This window comes from Quercus lobata, chromosome 2 (genome assembly GCF_001633185.2).
Source record: "Quercus lobata isolate SW786 chromosome 2, ValleyOak3.0 Primary Assembly, whole genome shotgun sequence".
Lineage (NCBI taxonomy): Eukaryota > Viridiplantae > Streptophyta > Magnoliopsida > Fagales > Fagaceae > Quercus > Quercus lobata.
The window spans coordinates 29,596,076-29,616,049 of NC_044905.1; the positions used below are offsets into that span (position 1 = coordinate 29,596,076).

At 34.8% G+C, this 19,974-nt stretch overlaps 3 protein-coding genes across 5 annotated transcripts; 1 reads left to right on the forward strand and 2 right to left on the reverse strand.

The window, feature by feature from the left end:
• Positions 1-25: 25 nt before the first annotated feature.
• On the reverse strand, positions 26-4,736 carry LOC115975241 (protein NLP6-like). 2 transcript variants are annotated; one of them, XM_031095944.1, is made up of 6 exons: positions 4,279-4,368; positions 3,758-3,854; positions 3,086-3,651; positions 2,840-2,887; positions 1,744-2,686; positions 26-1,594 (listed from the first exon to the last, which is right to left on the reverse strand). In XM_031095944.1, the coding sequence occupies exons 2-6, from the start codon at positions 3,759-3,761 to the stop codon at positions 459-461; spliced, it is 2,697 nt and encodes an 898-aa protein (XP_030951804.1). In that variant the 5' UTR covers positions 3,762-3,854; positions 4,279-4,368; the 3' UTR covers positions 26-458. The 2 variants fall into 2 exon arrangements, with proteins under 2 accessions (XP_030951804.1, XP_030951803.1); XM_031095943.1 differs by lacking the exon at positions 3,758-3,854 and having other exon boundaries at positions 4,279-4,736.
• Positions 4,737-7,024: 2,288 nt separating this feature from the next.
• On the reverse strand, positions 7,025-9,429 carry LOC115977817 (protein kish-like). Its single transcript, XM_031099843.1, has 4 exons — positions 9,254-9,429; positions 9,036-9,142; positions 7,884-7,918; positions 7,025-7,314 (listed from the first exon to the last, which is right to left on the reverse strand). The coding sequence occupies exons 1-4, from the start codon at positions 9,254-9,256 to the stop codon at positions 7,247-7,249; spliced, it is 213 nt and encodes a 70-aa protein (XP_030955703.1). The 5' UTR covers positions 9,257-9,429; the 3' UTR covers positions 7,025-7,246.
• A 1,547-nt stretch (positions 9,430-10,976) lies between these two features.
• On the forward strand, positions 10,977-19,008 carry LOC115975243. 2 transcript variants are annotated; one of them, XM_031095948.1, is made up of 15 exons: positions 10,977-11,245; positions 11,857-12,094; positions 12,194-12,262; positions 12,912-12,986; positions 13,372-13,469; positions 13,651-13,894; positions 14,228-14,302; positions 15,102-15,199; positions 15,468-15,720; positions 16,396-16,493; positions 16,599-16,734; positions 16,962-17,078; positions 17,712-17,999; positions 18,096-18,157; positions 18,663-19,008. In XM_031095948.1, the coding sequence occupies exons 1-15, from the start codon at positions 11,141-11,143 to the stop codon at positions 18,840-18,842; spliced, it is 2,136 nt and encodes a 711-aa protein (XP_030951808.1). In that variant the 5' UTR covers positions 10,977-11,140; the 3' UTR covers positions 18,843-19,008. The 2 variants fall into 2 exon arrangements, with proteins under 2 accessions (XP_030951808.1, XP_030951809.1); XM_031095949.1 differs by lacking the exon at positions 12,194-12,262.
• Positions 19,009-19,974: the final 966 nt, after the last annotated feature.

Here is a 19,974-nt window from a genome sequence, read left to right on the forward strand (position 1 = left end):
ATTTTGTTATTTTCCCTTTGATTTCTTTTTTTTGAGCAATTAATATTTAAGGTTCCAACTTTGGGGATATTAGTTCTATGATATCAGATCTTACCCTACTTTCAAGCACATACAGTTTTAGATGCTTTGAGTTTTGAGTTATATGTTAATTTTACAAGTTCCAATGCGAAGAATCTTTACATATGTTGAGGTGGTTTCATGGCAGAATAGTCTTTGGAGGAAAACTTTGTACATATTATGAGGGTTCCTACTTCCTAGTTGTGAAGAGTTACTATCAGTACATACATTAAAAGAAATGATTCTCAGCCGCTAGTACAATTTTCCACTTCTTTAATTTGATGGAAAATTTCTTACAACTTTAGCATACTCAAAACCAATATCTACAACTAACCCAGCATCCTATCACTACAAGAATGGGCTTTAAACTTGACTAATATGTACAATCTAATCCCCACTCCTCAGTCCCCAGAGCTCTCCCAGGAGCTACCCAGATTGGGCATTACATCTTGAACCAAAAGCCTGATCATATTGCTGCCTGCTGAACTTGAAATATCCATGCACTCCTGCAGGTCAGCATCACAGGCTATCAATATCCACTCATGATCATCATCCAGATACTTGATTTCAAATGTACCCACCTCTAATTTCAACCTTTTCGCCACTTCTTCTTTCAATTCCAACATACCGGAATTCAAAGAGATCCGAAACCTAATAATATCCTCTCCATATGTTGCCTTTATTATCACACTCTTCATCTCATTTCTAGCTGTAACATGAGGCATTTTGTGAACAAGAGAAGGAATACGTTGGTTGGAAGCCATACTGGGACATGGAGGGTTTGTCGAACAAAATTCTTGGACCTGCTCATCCACCATAGCATCTGCTACTGAAGGACACAAATTTCTCAAGTCTTTTGAACTTCCAGAATCCTCAATCAGAATTCCTCCAAATAATTCTTGAGGTTCTGTCATCAAAAAAGCATCAGATATTGAGTTCGTAGGTGATATATTTGGCGCTGCTGTGAGTTGATACGGCAATTCAGGAGAGCCTTCCACATTAACACATTGCTCATTGATGGCAGGAACATATGGATGCCCCACCAGTGTGCTTTCATTTGGGGGACTACCCTGGCATGAACCTTGGGAATTGGGAGTTCCAGCACTCTCTTCACATGAACGGCTCCTCGTTTTGGAACTGTTCGAGCTTTTACCATGCTCTGGTGGAGATCTACTTTGATCATGAATAACTTTCTGTGGACCCAACATTCTTCCTCTAAGCAATTGATCACCAATTGCTGCCTGTTCATCAAGCATTTTACAAGTGGATGATCCATTCTTTTCCTGAGGTTCAGAGACTTTAAAGCTTGGTGATGTTTGTTTATTGGACCTGTTCAAACTGGAAGGATGAGAGCCAACAGATACAGGTATTTGACTTGTGGTGAGAGAACCTAAACCAAATGTTCCTTCAGCACATTGAACAGAATCTATTACACGCTGTAGCTTAGATAGGGAATGATTGACCTTTTTGATCTTGCGAGATGGCCATCGGGAGATTCCATGCTGCCTACAAATGCGCTTCATTGTAGTCGGGCAAACTGCAAAGCAAGAATATTTATAAGAACAATACATTTTAATTGCTATTACAGACATATAATCCAATTTTTATGCATAAAAAAATCAGCATCACCTGAATCATATAAGAAAAATTGCAAGCAACAATTTTTTAGTGTAGAAGTATACATACCACCAAGGCTCTTTGCAGCTTCTTTAAGACTCCCAGAAAAATATTGTTGGAGAACCTCTAGACTAATTGATTTCTCAGATTTTCTGCGTCTCCTCTCTGAAATCTTTTTCATGTCTTCATTCTCTAAAGAAGAAAATTGATCAAGTCTTCCACCCGCATTGCTAGCAACAATCCCTTTATTATTTGTGTCATTTAAGTGAACCATTAACTGCTGTTTTGATGAATCTAGCTGCACCATATCTTCCACAACATGCAAGCCATCAGGACCAGGTGGTGATTTCATAGATTGGGTTATTCGTACAGATTCAAGTCTTGAATCCACTATCCCATCTGTAGAAACTTGAATAATTTCGACAGATACTTCCCCTTCAAGTTCAATACCAGAAGCAATCTTAAGACTCTGGAAATGCTGCTTCATCATTTCCAATAGGGAGCCCAATAAAATCTGTTGTTCATACAAGTCTGTGATGCTAGGGGGCAGAAAAAATTCTAGAATGTAATCATCATCTCCAGTATGAGTGCTCCGTAAGCAGATTGCAAAAGAGCTGGTTAACCCAAACATACGTGCGTAGTGTACTAAGGGGTACTCAGTTTTGCAGAATTGGGTAATGTTTCCGCAGAAGCATGAGTTATGGGATAAAAATGCTCTCCCAGCAACCCCCTGGCCCTTTTGCAAGTGATGCTCAATGCAGGCCTCCCGGAAACCACACATGTGAGGGTCTACAACATAGACTGCCACATCAGTTGTAGACATGCAGACTTGTCCCATGCAACTACCATCTAAGCTAGCACAGCTCTTCTTCAGAGCACCACCATGGGCCAGAACACTGCGATTCTCACATGGAACCCAGGTCTGAGCCAAAGGCAATTTGTGTGCTTCACACACTACTGCCAATATCTCCAAAATTTCAGCTAGTGCATTCTGGCGACCTTCATTGTAAATCTGGTTTAAAAGGATTGCCAAATATATATATATATATATATATATATGTATGTATCAGTGAGAAAAGGAAACAGAATGAAATAAGAACACTGTATTTTATTTTTTTGTTCTCCAAAATATACAAATTTGACATGCATGATAGTTGCAGATCACCTGTGTGTTTGGATGATCCAATATCTCAGAACTTCTCAGATTGACTGCCTGCAGAAGAATTGAAATTATGTGACTGATGAATCTTGAAATGTTTGAAGTTCCAATATTTTGCAAGGTGAACAGTCTCATAGGCAAAACAACATTTTCCAAAAGAATCTCATATACGGTAGAATCATAATCTAGCAATCACAAAGAAGAAAATAGTATGAAATCTGGCATGAACAAGAAGGGGAAAAGAGACCCAACCTCTAGTGCTTTGCACACTTTATCAACCTCAGGTGCATAGTTGATCTTTGATGAGTTCATGATGAGCTCAACTACACCAACACAGGACTGGCCAGAAGGCTCAAACACAGGCAATGCCAAGCTTCCCTGAACATTAAAGCACTGGGCATGAACACGACGTGGATACTCTTTGCTGGAGTAATACTGCACATTTGGAGTCCATTCCGGAAACTTTTGCCGGAAAACGCGGCCAGGAAGCCCAAGCGCTCCGTCTTCACTGACAGCAAATTTATACATTACAGAGGCCGCCCTAAACTGATGAAGTCCATTGCCAAGTGTACCAATAAGAAAAGGTTGCCCTGAAGTTGTGAGCACATACCGACTCCCATCCTTTACAGGTGCCCAAATCTGAGCTAGAACATTTTGTTCGGTCATATCTTTGAAGTGCCGAAGAGCTTGCATCATCCTCTCCTTGAATACAAAATACCCATCTAGGTTATCCAGGGGAAACTGTCCTACAAGTGGAGATGGAAACCTCATGATATCATCTTTCTCCATTGGCTTTTCAGTCTCTAAATAGGGAGTACCTTCAATCAATAAAACTTCAAAGTCAGAACTCACATGAGTAAACCTCTTTAATTTACACAGAAACTGCAAAACAATTGAGTTTTCTTCAATATGCAAGTTACCAACCCATCCAGTAGTTTCTTTTGATTTTCCTTCTATTGGTACAATATCAACGCACCAAGTGAATCTTGAATCCATGACCTCACCCTCCACCCCACTCTTTCTGAAGCAAGAAAGTGCTATCTGAGCTAGAACTTATTATCAACTATTGCATTTTTATAATTGAACAATACAAACCAATTTAATCCAATCTATTCAAAACAATTGCAGAGGATTACAAAGTCTCTGAGTTAAATCCCCCGGGTGGCCGAGCAGATCATCAAACATCATCCAATTCACTAATTCAGATTATTATACAATTTGTTCAAAAAATAACTTTTCCACATATTCAACAAATACCCAAATCTGAAAATTGAAGTTAAAGCAACACTAACACACAACCACACACAAAGAACGAAACTATTACACACCCAAATCTGAAAATTGAAGCTAAAACTAAAAAACAAGCAACAACCACATCATAACTTTTCAAGCACAGCATCTCCCGTTATAAATAACCAAACAAAAAGGCAAAATCAGAAACTCACAGGAGAGCTCCAGGGGAGCTGAGCTGGGTTGCGCTAAGTCTTCGTTTTCATCAGCCAAAGCCCAGAGAGAAGAGTAGGAATGGTCAGAGTTCGAGATTAAGAGCGGTGACATGGGCTGGAGCTGGTCGTTAGTGTTACCGTTAACGTCGTTGAAGAAGGAGATTTGATCCAACGGCCAGGAACCAATATCAAGATCTTCGAAGTCCATGAACGGTTCTATGTTTTGGTGATCCGTTGACTTTTGAATAGTTGAGAAGGCCGAGTTCTTCTCTTCCTCCGGTTCGGCCATTTTGGTTTCCTTTACTCTCCAACTGTTACTGTCGTTGGTGTTTTTGTATATGTATATGTATTTGTATTTGTGTTTGTGTCTGTGTTTGTGTTTTGTTTGTACTTTGGCTCTTTATTAAAAGCTGGGACTGTTTCTCGGAATGACACAATGTTGAGAAAGTTCTCGAACGTTAGAAAGAGATTGGTTACTTATGTAATGATTGTAATCCACATAGAATGTGTAAGAATGTTTCTCAAAAAACAAAAGAATGTGTAAGAATATTCACTTACAGTAAGATTACTGACTTACCATGTGGCTTGATGGTAGGAGTTTTCATTCTACACTAAGAGAAGAGCAGTTCGAACAATAGTCTTGGTAAGGCTTGTGTGGTATACGTAGTATTATTTATTGTCATCACGTGACGTGGGGTCTATAAACCCACATCGGAGACCCTCTTTTTTCATTCAGCGAAAGAAAAAAAAAAAAAGATTACTGACTTGGTTGACTGTGGGTGAGAAAACTGATGTTGTATAAATGTTAGCTAGTACTTATGAAATTTATTTCTAAAAATGTTTCATACGTACCATTATTATCTTTGTGTGTGGAAGGAATATATGTACCATTATTGATCCACTTATTTACATGTAATTTCACACTTTATCAAGGTGGCAATAGATGATTGGGTGTAAAAATTTTTTATATTAATTATGAACTTGAGGTGGGTTCTAGTTAATTCAGTTAATAGAGTTTGTTAGGATTTGGGTTAGAATCCCACCTACACCAAAATCAATTGATTTTTTTGGTTGATAATAATAACAAATAAATAAAATTATCATGGATCTACATGTTCAAATCTTATCGTATCTATTAAAAATAAATAAATTTTAAACCCGAGTAAAAGTAATATTAAATTAATTACAATTTACCCTCCAGAGAAAGTTTGTATATAGAGCATAACTTGAGCCCAGTTCTGGGAGTGAATCTCTTTAGAAGCCCCAAATCATCTAAATTGTACGATTTATTACTTCAACAGGTTATGAAAAAGTATATGTCCATGGCATAGTATGAGCTAAGCTCTAGGAGCAAGCTAGTAGTCCTTCCAAACATTGTGTTAAGGAAGTTTTGGTCATCTGAATTGTGGTAATGTGGCAAATTTCTTAGACTCATGTCAACATAGCTCTCTTAGATGATCTTCTTCTAAGAAATATGTATTTGAATAAAGTTACAAACATAATATTTTCACAACAAAGTCTAGGTAATAAGTTGTAAATATTAGGTAAAAAAGTGATGTTAGTGGTAGGCTCATATGAGAATCAATAACAATTGACCACATAAATTTTGTTATGAAAATACTATACCCATAGCACTACTCTTTATTTTATTTTTTTTTTATATTGGGAGATCAAGTTTAAGGCTATGTTCAAAGTTGTTCCAGTCTTCTAGACTTCTTGTTATCATCCCTCAAGGCTCATTCATTGGAGGAGGATAGATTTAATGCCAAAAACTGTCAAACTTGTCCTAATCGCGGTTCGTTGTTTGTGGCTGAAACTCAATGGTGTGTGTATATATGGACCGAATTATGACTTATGAACTAAGTTTTTCCAAGACCATTATCTTACATTATGCCCAGTACCTTTCCAAATAAATTTTAATGCCATCTGGAATTCCTCACATAACAAGGAAAAAAAAAAAATCCTATTTTTGAGTGTTCCAATTTATTCTCCATCAATCTTATATTATCGCATATTCTTTTTCCCTCCCTTATAAAATAATTAGAGTTTAAAATGGAGAAAAAATATTAAACACTTGACAAGCCATGATTAGTGAAGCATAAGGTTGAACACTAAAGGTAGAATACTAAGAGCAAGATAGAGAATTTCTATTCATCCTGTTTGTCATGCTTTATTGGGCCTTTTTGGGATTCAATGTTTAGGAGTTCAACTATCCCGGCTGTATAGAGTAGGAATTGGACAGGAATTTTTTTTTTTTTATAAAATTCCTTCTACTTTTTTATTTTATTTTATTTTTTTTAAAGTTATTCTTGTAACTTTTTGAACAAAATATCAAGTTTGGTTGACAGAAAGGTATAAGTTAGTAAATGCATCAGAACGTTATTTCTCTTCATCAATTTCCTTCAAAATAAATGCTAATTTTTAATCAACTCATGTTCACCTGGGAATTCAATAATCTCTGATTGCTTCTGAGAAGGGTCATTTCAGATCACAATGAAAAAATTTTGGAAACCAACCAATAATTTTACAATTACCTAACATGCGCTAAGTGATTTCTTAAGGCATTCCTTTAAACAAAGACTTTTTTTTCTCCTTTTGGATGGTAAATATTTCTCGTGACATTGTATATGGTTCATACAATGTTTATTTATTTATTTTTGATAATTATGTTAATATATAATACATAATTACATACATGCTTTCATCACCAAAAAAAAATATCACACAAGCGCCAACAAACATGAAATGATAAAAATATCCGATAAAAATATCCCATTCAAAGATGATGACTGCTCAAGATCAATCAAAAAGTCGCCATATACTTATCTATTACAGATGACATGTCAAAATCATTGAAACCAGAATGTCTTATCATATAAAAGCGATCAATAGCACCGAATGGATCAAAAGGTCGACCGTATGAACCAAAAAATGGGATTACTTCCACATGTACAAGAGATTTCCCTATTCAGAAAAATATGATTGAAACACCCATAGTGAAGCATCCTGCAGCTACCCAAGGGCTCAAACGTTCACCTGTTTTAAGAAGATTGCACAGGTCATCTACTGGACAATTAGAGCATCTAATGCAGGCTAAAGAACAACATCTAATGTTAAAGGGTTGACCAGGTATATCAGATACTCGGAAGTTTTCTTTTTTTGATAGGCATCAGATACTCAGAACATTAGTAGCAGATTTGACATGTAGTATCTGAAAGATAGCAGACTACAAGAGTAGGCAGATATATTGTTTGAAGGTTAGTCAGTATGTGGCTGGCTCAAAAATCACCAGCCAAGCATTTATAAAAATAGATCCATTTATTTGTGTCAAATGTTGATAGTTGATACTCAATCTAAAAGCATTGGCCACTAATTATTTTGTCTATTCTTCAGCTCTTCTCCCAGGTTGTGGGGTTCTGCAGTTGTGACTATGGGTTTCTATCGTCCTCATGGACAAGCCCTAATGCATGGAATGAATCAGCATTACTAAAAGACATATGTAGAGTAGCATTGCTAGAAGATCCAACCAATGTTTCAATGTCAGTCTATGCCTTATCCATGTATAGTAATAGCAAACATGCACGAAAAGAACTTGATAAACCTACCAATTCTAGCTGCCTTCCAAAAGAATCCCCGAAACCTGCCAGTAGAAGACACACTATAAGGGAAATTTTGATTTGTAGATTACCAAATCTTATACACAGGCACACATAAACAAAGTTAAATACAAATGTTATGAAGAGCATTTCTTTAGAAGATAAAAGTGATCAAATAAACAGAACAGACACTACTAGAAACGACGTTAAAGAATAACTAACTGGGGAGAGAACCCTCATACACTTGACTAGGATGGGAATAACAGGTTCGTAAAATACTTATCCACAACACTTAAAGAGTCAAGTATTAGAATTCATGACCTAGCATTTTCACAACAAGTATACATGTGTCCACGCCTATTATCCACAAAAAACAAGCAGCCAAGCAGAATAACTATACATCTTATAAATGTCAATCTATACAATCTCAACAAAGAGATAGCTGCCCAAGCTCCAAACAATGCAAAATAAACTCAAAAATATTCCCCCCCCAAAAAAAAAAAATCATGTTTTAACATAAAATACCATATCTCAGCCTAAACAGTAAACTCGTGCTGATAAGGACTGTCTTTAAGCATTTCTTAGTACAATGCTCGAACTATACTAAGAATTGCTGCAGAAGGACAAAATTATACATACTAGTAACGATAGAACTGCTTTGAGGACTTAATGCCCCCAGAATCCCAATGAGCTCTACCTCAAACGACACATCATCCTCTAATAATGGGATGGACAGTGAGATCAAGAGACCATTTGGATAGGCAATTTGGGAGCATAAAAGTGCGTTTTTAAAACCCAAAACGCTGTTTCGTAACAGCAACTCCTCGTAACTTTTTTACAAAGGCTCATTTTAAACTCAAAACGCCATCCATGGATTTATGTAGTGGATGGTATTAGAAAAAATAAGACCATTGAACATCCATAGGAAAATCACAAGTACTAATAAAATGCTTGCAACATTACTGCTAAACCCAGACAATGTAGAAAAGAATTAGGCCACTCAAAAGTCAAAACCCACAAAATACTAATTATAATCAACAAGATCAAAGCAAAATTTACACCCAAAACAAAATTACAATTGCACAATATAAATAAGTTGCCAATTTTGTTTATGCCCAACTAATAAAACGACTAAAAAATAAAGATAAAGCAACAACGAACCCGGTTTTCTGTTCAAGAAAGGTTGGGAACTGCATCTTCAGAAAAGTGCACGTGCAAATCACTAGCAGCACCACCGTCAAAAACGAATGGAAATTAAAAAGCGCTGACTGCACCCATCAACAATTTTATTAAAATACAAAAAAAAAAAAAAAAAAAAATTCAACCCAGTAAAACCCATCTCTGATTTCAATCAAATAAGGAGGAGAAAGTTTCATTACCATATCTGGGGTCTCCTTGGATTAATTTTTTTTTTTTAAAAACAAAATCCAGATTTTTGAGTCTACGATAAAAGTGGAAATAGAGGATTAGAAAAGTAAATCAAAATAATAAATAGCGTATAATTTTGAAGAGAATAAGAATTGGATTGACTTGGGATGGGATGGGAGGGTGTTAAACTTACAGTTTCTGAGAGCTCCTTTTTTAATGAAGTAAGAAGAAAAAGAAAGAATGAGTTTTGGGTTTTTTTTTTTTTTTCCCGTTTTCCTTAGGTTAAACGACTTCGTTTGGACAACAGTCAATTCCACACAAAAGTCAAAACAGCCTTTATGCAGCCAGTAGTAATCAATCATGGATCGGTTGGGTTGGAATTGTGGTATTTTTCAAGGATGTATTTGGGTTGATGAATTTTCAATCCAGCCCAATCCATATTACCTTTACAAGTTTAAAACCCAACTAATGAGGGTTTGATTTGGTCATCGACAGAACTGTAAAACAAACTAAATTATATATTCAAACTTAATTCAATTTTTTTTTTTTTTGTTAACAAACTCAAGCCTGTTTGTTCATGAATTACTTTGATTTTTTTTGTTCATATATGATAAATGCTACAACTACAAAATTTTCACATATTAATACTTATAATTAAGAACTAAATTATAATTGAAATTATTATGTTTGAGTTAATTAGATAGAATATTTTTGCTTATGAAATTATGAAAATGAGATTCACCTCATTTTTACTACAAAACTAACTTATTATATCATAACTAAATTTATAAATAATAATATAATTTATTTGTGAAATTTTTTACTGAGATAATTCAAGAGCAAGGATTTGCTGCAAATTAAGTTGCAGCAACTTTTGCAAAATGCACATATATCAAGTGGCTATTTGGTAAAAGATTCAATCTTGACAATAAAATTTTCATTTAAATATAAGTCTGGACAAGTATCTATTTAAGGCATTGACATGTATGCATTTTTGCAGGAGTTGTTACAACTTAGTTTGCAGCAAATTCTTTTTTATAATTCAATATCAGTTATATCTAAGCATGTTTTTATAAATGTCTATGTGTGAATATATAATGTTTTATATTGTGAGTTCCAGTTAACTCAACTGGTAAAGTCTTTAATGATTGTATAAGAGATCAGAGGTTCAATCCCTGTTTACACCAAAAATTGATTGATGTCTTGGTCTGATGATAAAGAACTATCATTAGGAACGGACGTCATATCTTGAAACTCTCTCTCAAAACAAAAAACAAAAAAAAAAAAAAAAATTATATTTGGTGAATTAGGGTTCAAATCCTCCTTCCTCATTGTTGTAATTGTAACTATTAAACTGTAAACAAATAAAAATAGAAATCAAGTCTCATGCTTTTGAGTTTATTCACAAACACATTATAATGTTTAAACTCGACTCATTTAATAGTGAAATTTACATTTGGGTTTAAGTTTGTCTTGTTTGCTTAATAAATAAAGGTTTAACACTTTAAAGTTTTAGAATTTGGATTTTCCTTTATATTTTGTATTTCATTGTTAGCACATCAACTTATCACATATGCTAGTTGACCCAATTAAATGATGACACATGGATTTACCTATTATTTGTAATAAAATAACTAAAAAAATTTCAAAGACTATTTAAAAAAAAAAAATTCCGGATTAAAATTTAAAATAGATAGTTTGAGAGTTGAGACCAAATAGGCAAATAGCATATTTTCAAACCCCTTCCAAAAAAAGAAAAGAAAAGAAAAAGAGCAATTCATAATTCATAAACATACTCACTCCCGCGTCCCGCCACTGGCATATTTTCAGTGTATCTTCGAGACTAGGCTTCAGGGCTCCATTCATTGGTGACAATTTGACAGTCCGTGACTCTGAAAATGGCGGAGGTGAAGCGGTGGAGCGTGACATACACAAAGCACGTGAAACAGAAGCGCAAGGTTTACCAAGACGGTTTCTTAGACCTCCACTTCTCCACCAACAAGGTCTTCTTCTTCTTCTTCTTCTACTCTTTTTTTCTATTTCCAGCCCTAATATTGACGAGAAATTTTAATTTTACTTGGATTTTTGAATTAAGCAAATATTATTGAAATTTCGTGTTAAGCACTCTCTAAATTAGACAAACTAACCGGAAATGTTGCAAAATTCTGAGCTCGAACGATCAAATTTGTATATAAATTCGTAGTTTATGTACTTATAAATTCAAGCTAATGTGACTGTTATTTCTATTTTTTTATAATTACCGGCTTATTCATTTTCTAGATCAAAATTTATTTCGAAAATTTATTTACTCAATGTGTTTTTGTCGTATTAGACTAGCTTCACTAGAAGATTATGCTTTTATCTTTCATCAAAGTTTTAATTTTAGCAAATTATAAAGTTATTCAAGGTGGTTATAAATTTTAATTTTACAAAAACTGGCTTGTGCATTTTCTGGATCAAAATTAAGATCCGAAATTGATTTACTCGAGGTGTTTTTGTTGTATTAGGCTTGCTTTACTTGAAAGTTATGCTTTTATCTTTCATGATTTTTTTTTTTTTTAAGCAAATTATGAAGAAATTAGAATTTGATATTGGATTGATGTTTGGTATACAGGTCATGCTCTACGATGATTGCGAGAAGCTATTGGAATGCAGAATCTTGAAGACAGATGAAGCAGTTAGTTGCGGTGAAACACTGACATTCAATGCATATCTCATTGATGTTGGCGAACCTGAGGGTGATCATAAGCCTACAATATCTGGTTTGAATTGTCAAGGAAGAGATGAGAAAATCACTGAGAAACCGAATCATTGGCGTGGACAAAAGTTTAGGAATCATTCGGTTTCTTTTGGTATTTAGCCTTAAGATGTTTTGCTTAAGAACTTTTCAGTTAATAAGTTTTCAGTCACGTTTTCAGTTTTGTTTATTTCTTTTGCTTTCCATGCCAAAGATAGAAAGAACAATGTGGAGATGAACAAAGCACGGCCAACTTTGAGCCCATCACAGAAGATTATTAGAGGTTAGGATAATGACTTAGATGATTTGATTTGTAGTTTCATACAACATTGGCAATGTCAATTTCTTTTTTTTCTCTGAAGGCTAGTTGTTATTTGTTAGATTAATGGTTAAGTGATTAAATTCACACTTTTCTATCAACTTAACATATTGGTATAAGGGGTACTTTATCATGGTATTAGAGTAGAGCTGGTGGTCTAGGATTTGAAGCCTGTTTCCACTCTATCTCATATTTAAAGTTAAAAATTTCACTTGTTAGGCCTCATTTATTGAGGGGAAGTCTCAGCCCACATGTGGGGCGGAGTCTCAGATTAATAGTTATTTGATTAAACTCGCCATTTACTATTTTGGGACAAGTGGTAGTTTATCACTAGAATAAGAGGATATTGGGTTTTTGACACATAAAGTAATGGATCATATTTAAGCTGGTGTAGACTAATGCTACTGGGCAACCTAAATTTTTGGTGAAAATATCCAGTTCAGATGTTATTAGCTTTACTGTTTACTTTTCATTAAAGACAACAATTGTCTGAGTCAATCAGCATTCAAGGATTTCCCCACAAAAGAAGTGCATTTTTCCTAACATTGGTGTAATGCATGTATGGCCTTATCACCTGGTCCTGGTGAGCTTCTAAAAGTTTCTTGCATTTCAGAGTTTAAGAAGAGCGAACTGCACAAGTATAAAGCACCACAGAGTAGTCCAGATACAAAAAAACCAAGCGCAACAGGTTAGATTGTTAATTTGCTGCTGTGCCTTTGATGGACACAAGTTTTTTTTACTGCATTGTGAATATGACTTTTTTCTTTTGGGCAATGTGTCTTATGAAATGCTGAAGCATTACAGAACTTTCATTGCTATAATGACAAAGGGTTGGTTAATTGTCAAATTGATACTTGTTGCTTCCTGTTGCTTCAGCTCATTGCATTCTTCTCTGTTAATTATTTCTTCCTAGTTTTGCTTTAGCTGTTTAATTTGTTCCCCTTTGCAAGCTTTCCTTTATAATTTTTTTGGCTCTTCGTGTTCACCATGGTGAACATAAAGTGTTCTTTTTTTTAATAAAGCAATTCTACTTACTTATTAAAAAAAAAAAAGTGTTCCCCTTTGCAATATAGAATGGCAGGTTCTGTACACTACACAAGTAACTCAGAAGGCCAAAAAGTATCATGATGGATTTCTACGACTTCCAACATGCGGAACTCTTGGGAGGCAGGTTGACTTGCTATTTTCATTGAATTTATTTTTACAAGGCCATTCATCTTGTTTGTTGATCTGAATAAAATAAAAATAAAAAACCATTCAATAACTCACTCATTCTTTATGTCCTTTTCCAAGCTAATTTATTTTGATTGCGTACCTGACTTTAACACTCAGCTTTTCGGGTCTCTATTCAGGTGATGCTATTTGATGCAAGCAGAAAACTATTAGATAGCAGGTTCCTTAAGAAAGATGAAGTAATAAGATCTGGTAAATCAGTAGCTTTTGATGGTCATTTGGTTGAAGTTGGAGAACTTGATGGAGACCATAAGCCTCTCATGGATTTGAATGTTCAAGGAAACAATCTCAATGTTGTTAAGAAAAATGGGATAATGCATGGACAAGAGAACTTTATTAACCTCAATAAACCTGTTGGCCAAGGTTGGTTCCTATATTTATCAACATTAATTCTTCAAATTTTTGCTTTCTCACAGTGATTGTTTAATGTATTCTACCTCCTCAGCCGCTTTAAAGTACTTTCACCTTTTGTTTTTTCTCTCCCTTAGTCTTCTATGCCTTTACAATTGATATATTGCTTTAGTTTTGGGATTTGGAAGCATTTGCATACTTTTGTGTTTCAAATATCTGTGCTCCAAGGGCCTTCCAGCCCCACTTTATTTTGCCTTGTTTTGGGAGTTGAAATGGAGTTTTGTCCCTGACATATGATTGCTAGCATGATTCTTCATCCTCAAAATGTTACTGATTTCATTTCAGAGTTCGAGAAGAGTGAACTGGACAAGTATGGAGCACCAAAGAGTATTCAGGATGCAGAAAATACTAGTTTAACAGGTCAGTTTGTGAGTTTGCTACTGCGTTAATACCATTTTGTGACCCTTATTATCTCACAAGCTGAAGTTTTGGTCCTAAAAATGGTTGAGAAACTCAAATGTCATTGCTACATTGTCAACCGTACCTTGGATCAGGTTGTAAAGGGAATCGTGGGATGAGCCTTAAGTTCAAATCTTATTATTAAAAAATAGAAGTTAAAATAAAATAAATATTTTAACTAGCATTTCCCCATATGCGTTTCAGATTGTATGTTATGTATATATTTTCATTTGGAATGCTTTATGAATAAAAAAATGCTATGTAATTGAGCTGTTCATATTCATCAAATGCAATAGTTTTTATTTATAAGGCCATTGGAATTTCAATACTTGTGACATGCTTGAAGCTTACAGCTGTTTCTATGCTGTCATGTATGAAGATCATATTCTGATACAGGCATAATTGTGAATGTCATGCATTGGCATTGCAGCATGTCAAAGATCAATATGAATGAGAATAATGCAACAAAACTGGCTTTTCTAGAGTCTCCATGTTTATAATTCTAAAGCAACTGGTGTGCATTTACAGAAACTTGATTTGCCTAATTTCATCAATTAGTTCAACAATCAACACAGTCAAAATAACAGAGCAAAAATTGATTGTTGTTTCTCGTCTAGGATTCTTTTATTATTATTATTATTATTTTTACATTGCAGTGGAATCTCGGATCTCCCTTGGGATCTATTGCATATTGTCCTAGTTGTTTTATCTTCTTTTCTGTTTTTTTCCCAGGTTAATATGTCATTTTTTTTACATATAGAATGGCAGGTCCTGTACACTACACAATTAACTCAAAAAGCCAAGAAGTATCATGACGGTTTCTTGCGACTTGCAATTTGCGGCTCCCTGGGGAGGCAGGTCGATTTCAGAACTATAGTTTGTCTTAGTCTCAAGATAATTGTCTTGTTTGTTGGCCTTGGTGTAGACCCGTTCAATTAATTTTTTCATATCATTGATTTTTTACTTTTCCCTGTCACCCACTGCATAACTGACTGAGCAACAATGTAATTAAGCATCCCCTGTAAAGTGATATATTTAGTTTCTAGATTGACTTGCTTTTATTTCTTCTTTCACTGGTGTTCTGTCTATATTGATGCATAAGCTTCCTTTTTGGGTCCCTTTTCAGGTGTTGCTATATGATGCAAGCAGGAAACTTATAGATAGCAGGTTTCTGAAGAAAGGTGAAGCTATAAGACCTGGTGAATCAATAGCATTTGATGCTCATTTGATTGACATTGCAGAACCTGAAGGAAACTATAAATCTCCAGCAGATTTGATTCATTTGAATATTCAAGGGAAAGATGGAAATATCATTAAAAAATCAGGATTAATGCATGGGCAACAGGATTGTCATAAAGACAGAAAATCCGTTGTAAAGGGTTAGTGTAATTGTTTATTATCAACTTGATACTCTTCTAATCGTTTATTATCTGTTTTAATAACGTTTTAATTTATTTATCAAAAAAAAAAAAAACTCGATACTCTTCTAAATAAAATATGTAAAAAATAAAGATAAATCTATTCCCAGTATCTCTTTTACTCTCATCTGATTACTTGTAAGTTATCCATCTTGCCTGTAATGGCTTACCATCAGTTATTATAAATGTAACAAATACTTTCTCATCTCTTATAATTGTTTTAATTAAAAATATCTGTTTGGACACCTGTATTACTCCTTATTTTCCTTCTTGTGATTTTTCAGATGGTGAGCATTCACCTTCTGACATGGCCCATGGCCCTAAAACTGAATTTTGTACAGTATTGGTTCATTGCTGCTACAAAACAAAACTTAAATGGTTAGGGTCTGAAATAATAATTATGATTTTTTTGTAATAGTCTGGTAGACAGGTCTTTATCAATCTACAAATTAGAAATTCAGCATCATATGGTTCAGGAAATTAGGTTACTGATACAGGCAATGGTGGGCATATTTTGTATGTTTGTTTTATTTTACGGGATAGTTGGGTGGCACCTGCATTTAAATTTGCACTTTTAGAAAATTCCTTTTGATTGTCTTGTGAGTGTTATCCAACCACTTTTCCTTTGCCATGTAGAATGGCATGCTCTATATACTAGTCAGATAACTCAAAAGGCCAAGAAATATCACAACGGAATCCTCAAAATTGCCTTTTGTGGCTCTTTCCGGATGCAGGTTCGTTTAAACTTGATTGAAGCTCCTTTCATAGGTGTGTAGGGATGCAGGTTATACTTTAGAGGCTATCATCCTTTGAAAAAGTAATACTGTTTAGTATCACAGGTTACCTTACTGAATGAAGATAAAACCATCCTGAGCAGTAAATTCCTCAGTTTATCAGAAGACATGAGCACGGGAAGTATGCTGGAACTACCAAAATATTTGGTGGAGGTTGGTGAGCCATATATAAGTCCTGAAGGTATGATTCTGTTGTGGGAAGCTAATTTTTTGAGTTCTCATATATCATGTTGTTGGGGTGTCAATTGTCAAAGGGTAAATTAAACTAGTTTCATCAATATCTATGTCATGTGATGAAGAGATTAATTTGAGTTTTGCTGTTGGCTCTAGTCCTGTTTCATTGTATTTTCATTTCGATGTTTGCCCAGGTCTTGATTTTCCCTCATGAAAATATTTTGGACTGTACAGGGGCACTGCAAATCAATGCACATTCAGAAAAAGATTCAGATTCAAAATTTAGCATCTCTAGTGTAGATGAGATCAAATTAAGCAGCAGAGTACCTACAGAAAAGCCTTTGCGTGACGGTGAGTTAAAGGTTGCACTGCATCACAGAAAGCAACATTATAAATTTTAAAAAGTTGTCTTTTCTTTTTTATCATTTGTTCTTTTTGGTGGCACATTAACTTTGTTTACATAATACAAGTTTCCTTATATCTTCCCATCCTACATAATATAAAGTTTTAGAAGGTAAAAAATGGTGAATGTCCTGCCACCAGGCCCAAGGCTAGATGTATGATTTCTAATGCAACTAATGTTGGCCAAGTCACACTTCGTAGATTTTATGCAAAATGGTACTCTTTTGGGTGTCCCATTTAAATTTTTGGATACATCTCTAGTTTTCTTTAATGCTTTTGGAAGTTTGTGAGGGAATGAATGTGCTTGTAAAATATGAGGTCCTAGCGCTTCTGTTTCTGCCTTTCACTTCTTAAATAGCCATTAGTTACGTTATACACTCAACAGAATTGAGGATTGGTCCGTGTATCTCCTACCATAGAATGTCTAATGGCATCAGTCCTAGAGACACTCAGTTCATCTGTCATGTTAAACTTTGGTCTGCTTTAAAGATAATTAAATAGTCTAATAAACTTCATTTCTGATCTCAACTCATTGCTGCATTAAATCTATCTGCCAGTTATTCATGGTTTCCATTTGTGCAGCCCATAAAATCTTGTCTTTCCTCCAAAAACCTACGGCTTGGGGAAGCAATGTTGTAGGCAATATGGATGACTGCAAAATTGAACCAGCTTCCTCTACTAAGGGACATCAATTTTCAGATGTTATTGTACTGGATTTTCCTGAAGATGGTGAAATAGTGAGAGCATCTTTGCAATGTCATGAATCAAATCAAAATGCAGGTGTTGTGGAATCAAGTCAAAATTTAGGCATGGGAGAATCAAGTAAAAATATAGGCATTGGGAATTCCCCTGATCTTATGTCTTGGGAAGGCAAGTTTTAATATAATATTGTGCATCTACATTTCTCTATTTTTTTAATTTTAATATTTAACTAAATAGAAAGCTTGACCTGAACGAATTTTGCAGCAACATCTAGTTGTAATGGCAGTGAATTGTCCAAGGGTGTCAACCATGGAAACTCCCACCAGGTCTGGCCATAATTCTCTCTATTATCTTTATCTGCCACTTTTCAACTTCCATTTAGATCCTAGATCATCACTAAGGCTACTCTCTATGGAAACTTGTGCATATACATCCTGTCCTAGGACAGTTTTGTTGTCTTTTTTGTACAATTGGGATGTCAGCACAAAATACCAGTTTGTTACAATAGGTGAAGCCCAACATTAATAGTGTAGTAGATCTTTAAGAATATGTAGTCTGAACTCTCAATGGTGGAAAAAGATTAATGTAACCAAACACAGTTGGGTTTTTTTTTTTTTTTAATATTTTTATTGTAAAGTATTGGCTGGAATCCAAATAGTTAAGCTATTTGTCAGTTATGCTTTCATCATACTACATAAATGTTTATCTGGTGTACAGCTATTCTTTCTTTTTCTGTTGTCTTTTATGATTTTCATTTTTATAGTTCTTGTTTGTGAAACCTTAAGCTTGGTTTAAAATTGATGTATTTTTGTTGCAAATGGTTTGTTTCAGCCTTGTTCAGACAAAGTTGAAGCTGATGCCAAGTGGTGTGATGGAGATTTTGCTTTTGGTAAATCAAGCTTGACTGCTTCTGCTTCTCATGGTCTTATTGATGATGTAAGGAAGACTTCTATGCAGCATACATGTACAAGGGAAATAGATGACTGTCCTAGTTTTGATCTAGGATTTTGAAAATTATCTGATACATAACAATTTACCATATATCTGTGATGTGCTGTTATCTTGAATGAGCTAATCACTCACATAGAGCCTACTCAATATTTTGTCACATAATTCACACAATTGTACATGCATGGGAGGCAGTATTAAGACCAAAATAACCCAACTGTTGTGTTTCCAACTGTCTGATGCACTTTATTTTATTTTATTTTATGAAAATCTGATTATTCAGCTTGAATGTCATGGTAATTAAAACAATTAGCACGAAAGATTGAATGTCTTGCTACATGCTTGTTGCAATTTTCTTTGGTTGGTTACATCTCTGAAGGGGAAATCCCAATGAATCTGAGGGGAATCTCATTGTATTGTGGCAAGACAGTTTCAAGAAGTTGATGATGGTATGATACCTTTGCAAATGCATAGTTTGCAGCAGTATTTACTATTCACAAGTCCAAACGGGTTTGAATCAAGTATTAAGCTGTTGAGCTTGGACTGGCTAAACAAGGTTGTCTCAAAGTGCAACTGAAGGTTGAGTTTGGCTTATCGCGGTTTGCAGTTTATGAAAATTAGCCACACCCAATATGAGTAATGGTTTAAGTCTGAACCTTATGATAATGTAATAACTTTTTCTTCTTGATTTAACATTTATCATGTCAACACCCAAAAAGAAAATTATGGAGAGAACATTCATTGAGACTATTTGAAAAGAACAGTCTGTGTTGCATGAAGAGTTCATCATGGTGAGAAGCTCCTTGCAAGGCACAATTGGAAGGGTAAGAACTCACGCTCTCCATGAGTTGATTATTTTTTGACCTGCTAAAATAATTAAAACCAAGTTGAACTTCAAAAATCAGTTTGGACTGTCTTGACGCCTAAAACCAGAATAAAATAGTCATCCTAATTTCTTAAATCATGTGCAAGATTCAACTGCTACTGGAATGTCCAGAACTCCAGATGATGATTCAAGGAATTCAACTGAGGATAGTGCCTGGTTTGGTTGAGTTCAAAAATAGAGACATGCAAAACAGTACTGGACGTTTTATTGTTCTTTAGCTCTCAGTATTGGTGCTTATTTTTTCTCTATATGTTATACAGTGAATTCCATCTTACTTTACCTGTTGCAAATTCTTTGCCTTGGTTTAGG